Source organism: Meleagris gallopavo, chromosome 1, assembly GCF_905368555.1.
Source record: "Meleagris gallopavo chromosome 1, MGAL_WU_HG_1.1, whole genome shotgun sequence".
Classification (NCBI taxonomy): domain Eukaryota; kingdom Metazoa; phylum Chordata; class Aves; order Galliformes; family Phasianidae; genus Meleagris; species Meleagris gallopavo.
Genome location: NC_139404.1, coordinates 53,711,958 through 53,726,487, shown reverse-complemented (window position 1 = coordinate 53,726,487; position 14,530 = coordinate 53,711,958). Strand labels below are relative to the sequence as shown.

The 14,530-nt window shown below is 43.3% G+C and overlaps 1 protein-coding gene across 2 annotated transcripts in view; it reads left to right on the top strand.

Annotated features, from left to right (window-relative positions):
• The window catches only part of CHST11 (carbohydrate sulfotransferase 11), a 155,101-nt gene extending 149,000 nt beyond the window's left edge, over positions 1–6,101 (top strand). For both annotated transcript variants that reach the window (XM_085227879.1, XM_085227890.1), the window contains exon 3: positions 1,124–6,101. In XM_085227879.1, coding sequence (XP_085084005.1) covers positions 1,124–1,972 — 849 coding nt within the window. In that variant the 3' untranslated portion in view covers positions 1,973–6,101. The remainder of the gene's footprint in view (positions 1–1,123) is intronic.
• Positions 6,102–14,530: the final 8,429 nt, after the last annotated feature.

The window sequence follows — 14,530 nt, the reverse complement described above, 5'->3', positions numbered from 1 at the left end:
GGCTTTTTGAAATCCATAGGTAAGCAGCATTAAGTAAACGTAAATGCCATTACCAAAACCTTTCTCCTGCTGCTGTGATAAAATTCATTCAGAATATGTAAAAAGGCATTTATAGCAGTGAGGGCAGTCTGCACAGCAAAACATGGGCCCATGCTGGGACACCTCAGGTAGCTCTGAATAACCAAAGGTAGGAGCCCCGTGTCAGCGTTGTCCTTTGCCTGGGCTAACAGTCCTTGTTTCCCAGGGGGTTCATTACAGCAGAAAATCATGCTGTACAGAGTGTGGTAGCTGGTGGCTGCTGTGCAGCAGCCCAGTGGGCCCTGTGGACTCCCCTGAAGACAGATTACAGCCTCTCCAAAGCATCCAGTAGCAATAATAGTAGAAAATTAGGGAGCTATTAACAAAATAATAAAGGGCTGTGGGTGAAGATAGTGCAGCGTGTGTTAGGAGGCCATGTGCTCTTTCTTTCTGTCAGTCTGACTTTAGCAGAGAGGCAGATTTATGGCTAATACTCTCCCTGCTCTTCAGAAAATGTTGTCTGTGTGAATGTTCCCCTTAGGGACCAGCAGGAGTCTCCATTGGCTTCATATCTTTTGCCAAGGTCATAGCCAACAGACAAGCTGAGATTATTAATTCTCCAGAATAAAAGAAATCAGCAACAAAACCACACACAGTTTTCATTTCGACAAACTTTCCAGATGTGGTGTACTCCAACTCCATCCCAGCTGCAGGAAGCGAGACAGGGGATGCTTGCTGTAGCAGGAGGAGGGATTGTGGACTGGGGATTGGTTTTTCAGGGCTCAGGAAAGCGGTAATGACATCTTAGGCTGCGAGTTTTGTGTACATACATGTGCCACCAGGATGTGTAAGCGCCTGTGCTCCTTTGCATTGGCTTCAAAGCAAAACCCTGAACAATGTGAACAGCACTTAAGCAGCTCTTGTCAAGAAATTTGGAGGCAAAAAAGGCTATCTTCTCGTCTAGGAACATTTCTACTCAGCCTCATAGTGAATTCTTTTAAGTTTCTACAGGCATGAATCTACTTTTTTCTGAATTGTATAGTAAGTAAAAAGGTAGTAAACTTCCAGCCTACTTGACTTACTGGTTCATATGCTTTCCTTGCAGTTGTCCAACACAGCCATTCTCCATCAGATTAGACGAGACCAAGTGACAGACACGTGCCGAGCAAACAGTGTCTTGAGCAGGAAGCGCCGTGTGCTGACACCCAATGATCTCAAACACCTGGTGGTGGATGAAGATCATGAAATGATCTATTGCTACGTCCCTAAAGTGGCCTGCACAAACTGGAAGAGAGTCATGATGGTTTTGACGGGAAGAGGCAAATACAGCGATCCAATGGAAATCCCGGCCAACGAAGCGCACGTGTCTTCAAACCTGAAGACCCTCAACCAGTACAGCATCCCAGAGATCAACCACCGCTTGAAAAACTACATGAAGTTCCTCTTTGTTCGTGAGCCTTTTGAGAGACTGGTGTCAGCCTACAGGAACAAGTTCACCCAGAAGTACAACACTTCCTTCCACAAACGCTACGGCACCAAAATCGTGAGGCGCCAGAGGAAGAACGCGACCCAGGAAGCTCTGCGTAAAGGCGACGATGTGAAATTTGAAGAGTTTGTGGCCTATCTCATTGACCCGCACACCCAAAGAGAAGAGCCCTTCAACGAGCACTGGCAGACTGTGTACTCTCTCTGCCACCCTTGCCACATTCACTATGACCTCATAGGAAAATACGAAACGCTCGAAGAGGATTCGAATTACATTCTCCAGCTTGCAGGAGTCGGCAACTACCTGAAGTTCCCCACCTATGCAAAGTCAACGAGAACTACTGATGAAATGACCACAGAGTTCTTCCAGAACATCAGCTCGGAGCACCAAACGCAGCTGTATGAAGTCTACAAACTTGATTTTTTAATGTTCAATTACTCAGTGCCAAGCTACCTGAAATTGGAATGAGGGATGGGTTGGGGGGAGAGAGGGGAGAGAAAGCCTGATTTATTTAAGATTTTTATTTGTCATAATAAATATGGAGAGTGGGTTATTTTGTAAATTAATAATTTTTTTTTTTTTTTTTGAATGATGCTGCGAGCAGCACAGTCAAAATTATTTAAATCAACTGTAAGAAAGGACAGCTCTCTTTGCAGGGTAACAGGATTGTGACGATCTAGCCGTAGAAATGAATAATACTGCTGTTGAAAAAAACATTAATTGTGTTCTGGTGAATTTCATTGATCTTGCGTTCCTCAAATTCTAATTAATATTATTTATACTTATTTAAAACATGGTCTCTTGGGAGGTTTTACTGTAGCAACAGAGGTAAGATAACATTAGGACAAAAGCAATTTGGTTTTACTCTTTTTTCTGTTGAGCTTTTCTCTGGATAGTAATATTCTTCCGTTAGTCTTTCATGCAGGTAAATATAGGAGTGGTTCTTGATACCACACACCTTGAGAATAATGATGGAAATAATTACTTTAGAAAGTGATACTGCACTTAAACGTACTATAAAACTGTCTTTCTATCCCTGAAAGGGAAAAATAAAACCAATTTTCATAGATACATGATCTCTAAACTGATCTCTAAACCCCCTATTGCAAGAAAGGTGAATGTAGTCCTTAGGAAGAGAAACTATGAACTTAAAAAAAAAAAAATCTTGACTTAATCATTTTATCAAGAATATGATGTGTCCCATTGTCTCATAATTGGATGGCTGCCCACCCAAATGAATGCGGATTTGCAGATGGCTCCATCTGAAAAATTGTCACTTCAAATGTGACCGTGAAGATATTTGAATGCCCAAAGCAACTGATGTTCACTTAATTCATATCCAAGATGGGGGATTTAGGGAGCTCCAGCCTCTAGAAGTCGTGCCTCCTCCTTGATCTTAAGATGGGCAACCAGAATGGGCTAATGTGCTCAGGAACCACCAATCATGATATGTTGCTAGAAAGAATGTTAGCATGTTATTTAAAAAATCAGAAAGTCACCTTTGTGTTGATCTCTAAGCAGGGCAGTAAAATAGGTCCCAAGCTTCTGATATGCTGGTTTCATGGCTTTTTCCTATGGGGATCAGGGGAATCTTCTTTTTTCAGTTGTCAGTGAATACAACAGAGATGAATTGACAGGAGTGTTTCTAGTTTCCCGTCAGTCAGTATTTCATCTAAATCAGGTCTAGTGTTAGAACATGGCCTTCTTATCTAAGGTGAACATCTCTGTGGTGGTTATTTCGCTTGCTTTAATGCAATGCCAGTGAGATGTGTGGCCATGAAGGCAATAGGAGCAGGGCTGGGATCTGGTTTGGAGCCAACAACAGGTGTTTGGAGCAGGAAGGAGAGGCTTTCTTCCAGTGACATGGGCCAGCAGCTCGCTGCTTGGTCCTCAGGGCTGCAGCCTTTTGTCCACACCACCAGGCAAAATACAGATCTCCAAAAGACAAGGGGCAGGTTTGATTTTGCAAGGCTTTGTTCGCATGGGGTTTTGTTCAGGGAACAAAAGAGAAGCGACTGGCACAGGCTTTAGTCGAGACATTTATGGGAATCTAAAATCTGTTCTAAGGTTGTTTGTTACAGTGGGGGTTTGCACTGTCTGCACATCTGTCTTCTTTAATCAAACCCAACACTTCCAAAAAGAAAAGCAGATTTAGGTAAACTCAGCTGGAGCCAGAGCCTGGCAGGCGCAGTACACAGCAACTGATGATGGCTGCTGAGTTACACAGCCCCCAGGACACCACGTGGTTAAAGAAGTGACACAAGTCTGTCTGATTTTGCAAAAACAAGTCACTGAGTGGATCTCAGTGATGAATGAATGAACACAGCAAACAGCAGCTGAACTCCTTTTGCAATTGTGCTTGCTCTTACCCAGGCTTCGGGCCATGTTTATCATGCCCTCCAAAAGAATCTCTCACCTACCCTGCAGCAGACAGTTTTTGTAGCCCGGCTCCTGTTTATAACTCCATTATTACAAATGCCCGGCGGAGCACTGGCTGCTGGATCCGACAGCTCTGAATTCCTGAGCGCTTTTTGATCGCTTTATTTGATCAAGTGCTGCTTGATGAGCAGCGCTTTACTTGAAAGCAGTTTTGTCTCATTTCGAGTACGTGGAGCTGTTGCAAGTGCCTATCTCAGTGTGCCCCGTCTTTCTTTTGGCTGTAGTTCAGTGGGTATATGTTTGTTAAAAAAATAATACATCTGTATGAGGGTAGATTCTCCTTCCCCCACCCCCCAGTATATCCTGCAAGCAGTTTGTGTGCTTGTTTGGCGTTGTACCCATGGCCGTGAATAATTTTGTCTAATTTTCTTAGTTGTCAGCTACTCCATTTCAACAGAGTATGATTTCAATTTTTTCATTTAGGAAAGAAGTTACTTTAGAAAGTAAATGTGTTATAAGCAGGAAGCGCTGTCCCCCTTATCATACTTACTTAGCTCTCAGCACCACGTTTTTATCTGTTTTTAAATATTCTCTTTAGCATTCACTGCTTTGGAGACACAGAGAAAACAACCCCATCTGGCAGCTCTGAAATTTGCAGAATCTTGCAGTGGAGAGGCCTGCTCAGGAGCTCTGAGGGCTGCTGCTGTTGGAGCAGGCCATGGTCACCCCGCAGAGCCCTCTGCTGGGTTCTGGGCCCTGAAATGGCCACTGCTTGGCCAGGAGAGGTACTTGAAAACCTCATGCTTTCTGAAAACCCCAATCCCAAACCGCTACAGTCTGTCGATGTAACATGGTAGATCTGTTTTGGGGTGCTTTGAGTTGGAGATTCCTGTTTAGATGAAGAGCTGGCGCGCTGGGTATGACCACATCCTGCCTGCTGAACACAAAGCCCTTAGGATCCTAAGGAGGATCACAAATGTTAACAAATTTAGCTTGGGTAGGTTTTTTTCAGACTACTGGGTGTGCTGTTCTGACTGAGCCAAAAACAATCTCTTTCCCCTGCCCCCACGTAGGAGGAAGCTCAGGGCTATACCTCCTTGTCACAGTGAGATGGCGGCCACCTCCTACAGAGAGAAACCTGGCACTGGGCTGCTTTCACCCCCTATGTTCACTGGGTCTCCCAGATGGAGGAGCAGAGGGTCTGATCTGCTCCCGAGTGCCACCTCCTTATGGAGCTCAGTTTTGCTGTGGTCACAGCTGGTCCCAGGAGATGAGCAGGCAAAATTCAAACCACAGATGTGTGCAGGAGGTCTCGAGGACCAGCTAGGGAGATGCTGTTTTGGAAGGAGGTACTGCCCAGGGAAATGGTGGAGTCACCATCCCTGGAGGTACTCAGGAACCGTGTGGATGTGGCACTGAGGGACCTGGTCAGTGGGCCTGGTGAGTGTGGGTTGGTGGTTGGATTAGGTGATCTTAGAGGCCTTTTCCAACCTTAACGATTCTATGATTCTGTGATCAGTTGCGGTCAAGTAGTGGTGAACAAAGAGAGGAACCAGCAGGGACGGTCCCACTTCTGCCACCAGCTCCGTCAGAGCCTGGGCCAAGGAGCAGCCATCCCACAGCCCCTTTCCTGGCACCGCTCACCCCAAACACCTTAACCTGGAGCCCACCTGAGTTCAGCCCATCCAAACACAGCGGTGGCTCCAGGACATGGGGTCCCATCAACCTGACTCCTCCCATCCTTTAGCCTCTTCATATACCATGCCCATTGTCACAGAAACTTGCAAACTGCCTGAACCACGCGCTGCATAAGACAAGTGAACTAATTCACGAGCTGAAGTGCTTTTAGAAATTAACCCCAGATGTCTTAGGGTTTCACTGTAGTCTGCTGCACTTTTCAGGTACAAAAAGGGACTGTCCTTACTATTACTCTTGTTACAGAGAGTGTTATTTTCTTACATGCATGCACAATACAATGTGTACGAATAATTTAACATCAATGTGGGGTTGGATTTTTTTTTTTTTTTACCTATTTGTATGCAGTAGAAGGCTTGTTGTAGAAAAGTATCTCCTCATACCTAAATATACTGTTAATAAAGAAAAAAGCTAAATTATACATTGCCAACACAAGTGTGAACTGCTCATGAATCTTTCCTTAAAAAGCCATTCAAGCCTGATTATTTTTCTAAGTAACTTCAATTAAATTGAAGAAAGAAAATTTCTCTCTGTGTGATTTATTTCTGACTCGCGCTCTCAGGGCTGGGATTTTGTTCATAAGTCTTTGCTTTCTTACAATGGATTATTGTGGTAGGACCAGCAGAAGACTCAAAATTGTCTACTGCTTTGGAGCAGGAAAGCTAATATCATCCACTGGCATCCCTTCCTCCCCAAGTTCCTAGCCAACAAAGATGAGGGCTGTTGATTTGAGACAGCAGCATGCAGTCTTGAACACAAACTTGTGTGAGGAAATCAGAACCATTAAGTATTTAGGAAAAGCCAACATTAAGGAAAAGCTGCTCACTGTGAGGCTTTGTTGTTGGAAGAGCACTTGCCTGCTGCTCAAGGTCACCAAAACTAGGCTGGGTCTGACAAGCCAAGGTGCCTTCAGGGACAGAGAGCTCACGGCTTCCCTTGGTGCTCTGTTGTACTATCTGCCCAGCAAAAATGTTTTCCAAGTCACTATGAGACTCAGCCTTCAATTTGCATCCATTCTGTATCAGTAGTAGAAGTCCCCATCATTAGATTCCCAGTTCATCATACCACTACCAAATTAAACAGGCCAGATACTTACCCTTCCCTTTGTAGGTTATATGCCTTACTCCTCTGAATATCATAGCCCATCACTACACCCTCTCCAGCAACTCAGCATACCCCTTGAATTAGGACAGCCTTAAAACCAGATGCCATATTCGGGGTGCAGCACAGCCCATGGCAAACAGATCTGCAGGCTCTGCACTTCAAGGATGCACCATGAGCTTTGTTATTCACAATGGGGGCAGAACGTTAAACAGAAAATATGAAATCTGCTGAGTAGGTGCCATGGCACACAATGTGCACCGTCCATCTTTGGAGACCAAAACCATTTCCACCACTAAAGCCGCCCACACACCTTAAGTAACAAGCAGATGTGGAGCCTGGCTTCCTGAGCACACAGCCTTTTGAGTACAACCACCTTCACACTGCCAAACACCGCTCATTTGTTTCCTCTGTGGTTTTGATCCAAGGGAGGTCATTAAGGAGGTCTCAAACTAAGCAAATGCTCAGCCTGGCTCAGCCACCGTGCTGACTGCTCTGCCTCCCCCAGCAATTTGGCAGCGATCACACATGCTTCAAAGCAACCCGACCCTGTTCTGTCAGTGCATGGGGCTAAGGAAGCTGCCACCATCCACAGCCTCTGCAATACCCACATCACAGGGATGGATGCCTGCTGCTGCCCCAGGACAGCAGAGCTGGCACAGGGGTGACCATGGAGCCTGGAGGGATGCAAGGAGACAGCCACATCCTGCTCAACCCCTGCAGTTAGACTGGGTGCTGCGTGGGCATGAGCTCTGCAATCACTTCCGAACATTTCATCTGGATGAAAAAGCATTTCCTTTAATTCTACTGTAATTTTAAAACTAAAATCTGGGAAACAAGGAGGAAAAGAGAAAAAAAAGCGCACACAGACAGCGGCAGAATGGAAACTGGAGCATCTGCTTCCCAGAGTGCTGTGTGGGGCTGTTCTCACTGGCTGCACTGTACAGAATTGCACATAAAACTCCCGGTGGCACACAGAAATAGTTCGCCTTTCCGGTTGCATTTACAGCTTTGCCAAAGCTTGAAATTTTTGAAAAATTACATTCTAGTTTCATTCTGCCTTAAGGACAGCAGATGCTAGAGCCACCTCCCCTAACCGCATGCAGATCAGGTTTTAGAAAAAAGTCTGTTGAAAGAATCACAGAATCATAGAATGACCTGGGTTGAAAAGGACCATCGAGTTTCAACCCCCGTGCTATGTGCAGAGTCACCAACCACCAGACCAGGCTGCCCAGAGCCACATCCAGCCTGGTCTTGAATGCCTCCAGGGATGGGGCATCCACAGCCTCCTTGGGCAACCTGTTCCAGTGCGTCACCACTCTCTGAGTGAAAAACTTTCTCCTAATATCTAACCTAAACCTCCCCTGTCTCAATTTAAAACCATTCCCCTTTGTCCTATCACTATCCACCCTTGTAAACAGCCGTTCACCTTCCTATCTAGTACTGGAAGGCCACAATGAAGTCTCCCTGGACCCTTCTCTTTTCCAAGCTAAACAAGCCCAGTTCCCTCAACTTTTCTTCCTAAAAGAAAGAGAAGAACCAACTTTATTTTCCCTATTGCTGTGATGCACAACCATGTTTTCCCATATGCTGCACGGCCGGGCTGCAGAGTGCTGGGCTTCGGGGTTGGCGCTGCTCCCCTTATGGCACTGCTGGGCCTGACACAGTCTCAGGGCTGAGTGTGGGGCTTTCTCATGGGAATGAACAGAGACAGTAGTTTCATTCCATCCATCCAAGGTCAGGTTGGAGGGGCTCTGAACACCCTGATCTAGCTGTGGGTGTCCCTGTTCTACTCCCCTCCTTCCTGGATTTGGAGCTATATGGAATTTATTAAGAGTATTTCCTTCAGCAATATGGAAGGACATAACAGTTTCGCTGTTGTGTCTTAATGGATGTTGCTATTTTATCATAAAAATGTTACTGCTGTGTACGCAATGAGATTTTATGTGCAATATGTATCGTTCCTCCAGCAGATGCTTTTAAGCCTCCCTTTTTTGCGTTAGGAAAATTTCAAAAATTAACTCCACAATTATTTTTTATGGAAAAAGACCTCAAAGTCAATGGTGCAGAAGGGACAGTTAAGGGAAATTCAGATGAGAAATTAACTCTGTGTAAATATGGAAAAGGAACGGGAGGAAATTTAAGTTGCAAAATCTCTGCAGAAAGTCCTGGGAGTTTTATTACGAGATATTTAGAATTAAATGAAAGAAAAGCATTCCAACTACAGCAAAGCGAGCAAAGCTGCTTGGCTTATGGCAACGTGGCTCAGGCTGCCTGGCCAGTCTTCGGCAGGAGGTAGATATAAAGCTACAAATGACAAACACAGAACATGAATGAGCACTTCCATGCTGGGAAATGCAGCCGTGTAATGGCACGCAGGCTCCCTCACAGTTTCTCAGTGCAGAGTTGCACCTTTGTTTGCAGCGCTGGGATTTCAGCCTCATTTTTCATGAGCCTAAAGATGTCAGGTGGAAAGCCCTCACGTCAGCATTTCTGAAATGATCTGCTTTCAGGTTTAAGACATTGTGTGCTCTGTTTGGAATGACAGAGGCACCACCTGAAGCCAATAGCAAAAGTGTCCTCCAGCCCTTAAGCCAGGCTAAGGCTGCCTCATGCTTGCAGGTGCTGTCACAGTCTTTGTGATGGGTGTTACTACCAACTTCTCTTTTATTATTAAATTGTCATGCAAAGGGAACTTTTCAGGTGAACAAAGATTTGCAGCTGGAGACAGAGATGCTCTTTTGCCCTCCAGCAGAACATTTCAGGAGCTGTATTTAGCCAGGTGTGCTCCTGATTAGAAATAAAATAATGCACTCACACTTGCCTTAGATCCAATAGAGCCTAGGGATGATTAGCTAAGAGATGGCAGTGGTGGCTAGTGGTTTCCTTCTGCACCAGAGATCTTACTGACCAGATCTAGATGTATCTTAGGACAGATGTAAACTGAATGCTGCCATGATGCATTGCCTGGTGCTTCCCTTCTCCTTGGAGGCTACCAGGCAGTGGAGAAGCATCCTAAAGGATGTGCAACCTGGCCCTCTGCTGCTCACAGCGCTTTATTTTTAACAAATGACCATCAGAGTCTGCTATGCAGAGCAAACGTGGCTGCCTCTATTTTTTGTCCCAAACTTGAAAGGTTTTATGGCATAAAATCACAGAAAATCCCGATTTGGAAGGGACCCACAAGGATCATTGAGTCCAACCCCTGGCTCCACACAGCACCATCCAAAAGCCAAACCCTGTGTCTGAGAGCGATGTCCAAAGCTTCCCGAACTCTGGCAGCTCAGGGCCGTGCCCACAGCCCTGGGCATTCTAATCCATGCCCACCGCCCTCTGGTGCAGACCCTGTCCCTGACATCCAGCCACCCCCTCCCTGACGCAGCTCCATGCCGTTCCCTCGGGCCCTGTCGCTGTCACACAGAGCAGAGCTCAGCGCTGCCCCTCCGCTCCCTGTGAGGAGCTGCAGCCGCCATCAGGCCTCTCCTCAGCTCCTCTGCTCTGAGCTGAGCAAACCCAGGGCTCTCAGCCGCTCCTCGTGTGTCTTCCCTCCAGACCCTTCACCACTGTTGCAGCCCTTCTTTGGAAGCTAATAGCTTTATGTCCATATATTGCAGCCCCAAACCTGCACCCAGTGCTGAGCACTGCAGGACAAGTCTTCCCCCTGTCTGGTAGAAATGCTGGGCCTGGGGCACCCCAAGGAATTGTCCCTTTGGGCTGCCAGGACACACTGCTGGCCCCTGTTTAATTCAGTGCTCAACACCTCAGTTTGGTTATCTGCCACAAAAGGGGTGTGATGCTGCTGAAGGAGAATTATCAGTCGTAAAGGTGAGCACTTAATGATGTTTGACAAATGAGTACATGTTGTGAGAGACTTCTTAGGGGAAAAGGACATTATTTTGTTTCCGGTAAGGAGTGCTGCAGACATTCAGGCTTATCTCTCTTAGTGCTGTTCTGAAAGCTGAACATATTCCAGAGGTGTGTTTCCATTAATCAGGGCTCTAAGTGCAGATTCTGTATCTATTAAACATTTATGTCATGCAATAATCTCATCAGACGGACTTTAAAATATTTACATGTCTTAATAAATGTTTAAAATTTTTTGTACAAGTAGAACTGGACTTTCTGTGAGCCAATGGACATTTCTGCATCTTCCTGTGTTTCCAGCAAGAATTGAGAACAGGGAGTGCAGCAGAATATGCATGCTGCCCCATTCCAGCAAGGTAAAGGAGAAAGGAAGCAGATGGTTGAGACACCCTGCGTGGGGCAGAGAAAAGGGTTGGACAAACTGTTGTGCAAACAGATTTTACTTGCCAATTTTCCGCAAAAAAATCTTATCTTGCAACCAGTATAAACCATACCACGACCACAACAGTTGTCTGGGTGGCTGCTTTTCCAGCCATGGGGCTGACAGAGGTGAAGTACTGCATATTGATTATAGTGCCAGTCCTATCTAATGCCATATTCAGTTTCATGCCAAGATTCTACAGTCTGGCTTTGCTCTAAGCAAGGAAGTTAGTTCTCCCTAAGAGGCTAACACTGTCACTGATCATTTCAGTCTCATGCACATAGTACATAACCAGACACGGCATCTAGATGAGCCAGGTTTCATGTTTTTTGGCATGGTTGTCTTACAGTGATTTATAAAAAGTCTTCAAAAATTTAATCAGCTTTCAACTACAAGCAAAGGCTGGCTGAAAATTAAACATAGGAATGAGAGTGTTTTTCAGGATCTGAATTCACAGCATTTTAAATCTTTCATTTTGTATAAATAGCATGCAGGGCTTTTTGGCAGGTTTTGGTTTGTTTGCTTTTAAAGGCCTCAGTCTTCCACTCCAGAGGAGGACCATAGTTTCCACAACACTTAGTGCAAAAAAGCGATTTCAAAGCATTAAGAGTGTAAGTAGTTGAGATCTCAAATGGGAAAAAGAGGGAAGAGTCATCAGCTGTTCTTTAAACATTAGATAAATACAGTTGACTTGCATCTCCCTTTTGTACATGAATTCAGATAATCTTGGTACCTGAGTGTCCTCAGATCACTAATGTAGTCAAGTTCAAAGAGCTAACTTCTATTTTGGAAAATCAACTAATTCCAGAGATAAACTTCTGTTCTAAGTGAAAGCTACCATCCATCTCTCTAGAACTAGAATGAATAGGACATGTCTATATTTTCACTTAGTAAAACTTTGAGTAAAAATTGGCTTAGTACTCAGAACGATTGAAATGAAACATTTAACATTACTCCAGAACTTTGGATATGCCAAGAGAGAGAAAAAAAAATTGGTTGTGTCAACACAGGGACAAACATTTGCTTCAAACTGAAATTGGAAAATACAGCTATGCATGATGTAAAGGCAGCCATAGCAAGAGGATTCTCAGGAAAGCAGCCTACTGGATGATTGCTTTCGAAATATAAATTGACTTTGTACAAGTGTTATTGATCATGATTTTTGGAAAAACATTTAGAATGTCGATATTACTAGATTGCTGTTCTACTTCAGCCAGAACACGGCAACAACTTCATTAATCAAAACCAGTAGACACCAGAAAATATGAGTAAACTGACAAATCTTTCTTAGCCCGTGTTCACATTAAAACCTGTAATGTAGATCAGAGAACTTGTAGATATTAAATTTCAAGGCACTACTAAGAAGTCGATCATTCCCAAAGATGTCTAGCAAATAATTCATTCAGTAATCTCCTTCACTAGTAAAAAGATTTAAAATTATTGAAAGAAAGCACTTCCTGGGCCTCTCAAGACTTTTATCAAGTCTTGTGGAGGAACAAACCCTCAAAAGAGCAATCTGAAGAATGTTCAATCACATTAACAGGCTGGTTAAATAAAAGAAGAAGCAAGTTTCAGGAATGGTTAGAGCTTAGAAATAGAAGTGTAAATAGAGCATATGATGAACTCTCCTGCATATTGTGTTAACAACTAGCAGGGCTGAAATCAAATTAAATTTTTAACTGCAGAGAAAGTAAAGCCCATCCAGAATGGGGGTACAGCTTTATTTCCACTTGAGAAACTCACTGTCCTCTAAGCCTGACAATGCTGAATGACTAAGAGATACACTACTGCTCTTGGGTACCCACAGAAAATATGGTAATTTTACATATTTATTAAACATTTTGGTTCTCAGCTTTAGTTATGTATTATTCGTGATCTGTTAAATCAGGATTTTCTAGAGTATCTTGCATGACATGATCAAATTTCCATTGAATTCAACACAAACCCTTTCTGTAGCGAATATGAGAATGATGCTTTAATGATAAAACACACCTCTACTAGTTATTTCTCCCAGCCTTCATATACTGAAAGCTGATGTAGAGTATCTATGGGAAAACAATGACCCAAAAGACAACAGAGGAATAGACTGACTTGGTTAGGAATGGATTAGAGATCACAGAACAACCTAGCCAAAAAGAAAAGAAAAATCCTACTGGAGATTTCTGGTACCTTCAGTAGTGCTTTTGAGCATCATTGTGCTCTTCTCTTAGCAGTTTGTAATTTAATTAGCATATTCCTTTGCTATTTTCTGTTTCACCAAAGAGACTACCCACTTTACAATAGTAATGTTACTATAAGAATGAATTTCAAACACTCTATTTCACTAGTGCTTCCTAATGTGTGTATTCTGCATTACTTGCATGATGCTCAGAACTGAAGTCAAATAGCAAATCCATTAAGAAGATCATAGGCCTTATTTTGTGGCCTGATTCTTCAAACTAGACTGCATTTATAAGCCTTAATCCTCATGCCATTTTAATTTTTGTATAAGAAAAGTCCAATTTAGTTGGCAAATCATAAAAAGAATTGCAATTAATTTGCTGCTCACCAGTTTTTCCATCATCAACGTTCTAAAAGCCCCAGAGAAATTAATGCATTAAACACTGGAATGAAAGAGAAGATCACAAATTTAAACCTCTCAGATTAATGGAAGACGTACAGTGATGCTGAAAAGCTCAAAATGTTGATCTAAATAGGTTAAAACATACACCCTGCCCTGTGTCCAATGGCATAATCTAGCTGTGGAACTATCCTGGCTACTCTAAAAAGTGGTAGTTCAAGAAATGAAAATTTCCCCTGTCAAGCACACTCATAGAACAGTTGAGATGGTTACAAAATTCTTCAAAATGCCAAACAATGCCCTTTTCAGAGAACTTGCCCTTATTTCTGTTTACCATATGGACAGTTCTGAAGCAGATAAGAGCAGACAGTGGGAATGGCCACTCCATAGGAGCACTCCAGCTATTACTCAGCATCAGGTAACAGACAGTAGCTCATAAAGGCAAAGCAACTGGAGTTTTGGCTGGTCTATCTCAGCAGAAGAGTAGGAACGGTACAAGAAGTTGCAGGAGGAGCTTTAAGAGGAATTGCAGCTTAAATGAGGTGAATAAGGAAATATGAATAAGAGCAAAATAAAGAAAATGCTACATGCTGACATAAAAATCAAATAGATGTAAATAAATAATAGCCCTAATTAGGCTAGAAAAAATACTAAGGGAGATATGAAAGAATATTCTTCAGATAGAAGGGAGGAAAATATTTAATTCATTTTAGTATAAAGAGTGATCATTTTATCAGCAAGATTATAAAATATAGCTGTTTTGAAAAGAAGAAACAGAGTAACATCTCAGGATATACCTTTCCATTGAGTGCTCTAAATGATACAAAAGGGACTTGTTATTCTGTCTTGAATATAATGTTATTAACATTTCTTACACATGTGCAGAAAAGAAAATGACTCCTACTAGGATAAGCACAAAAATCAAATTAGTGATCTACTGTAGCAAAGTAGACTTGACCAGAGTTAAAATTAATCTAAGGGTTTTTGAGCAGATGACAGATTCTCT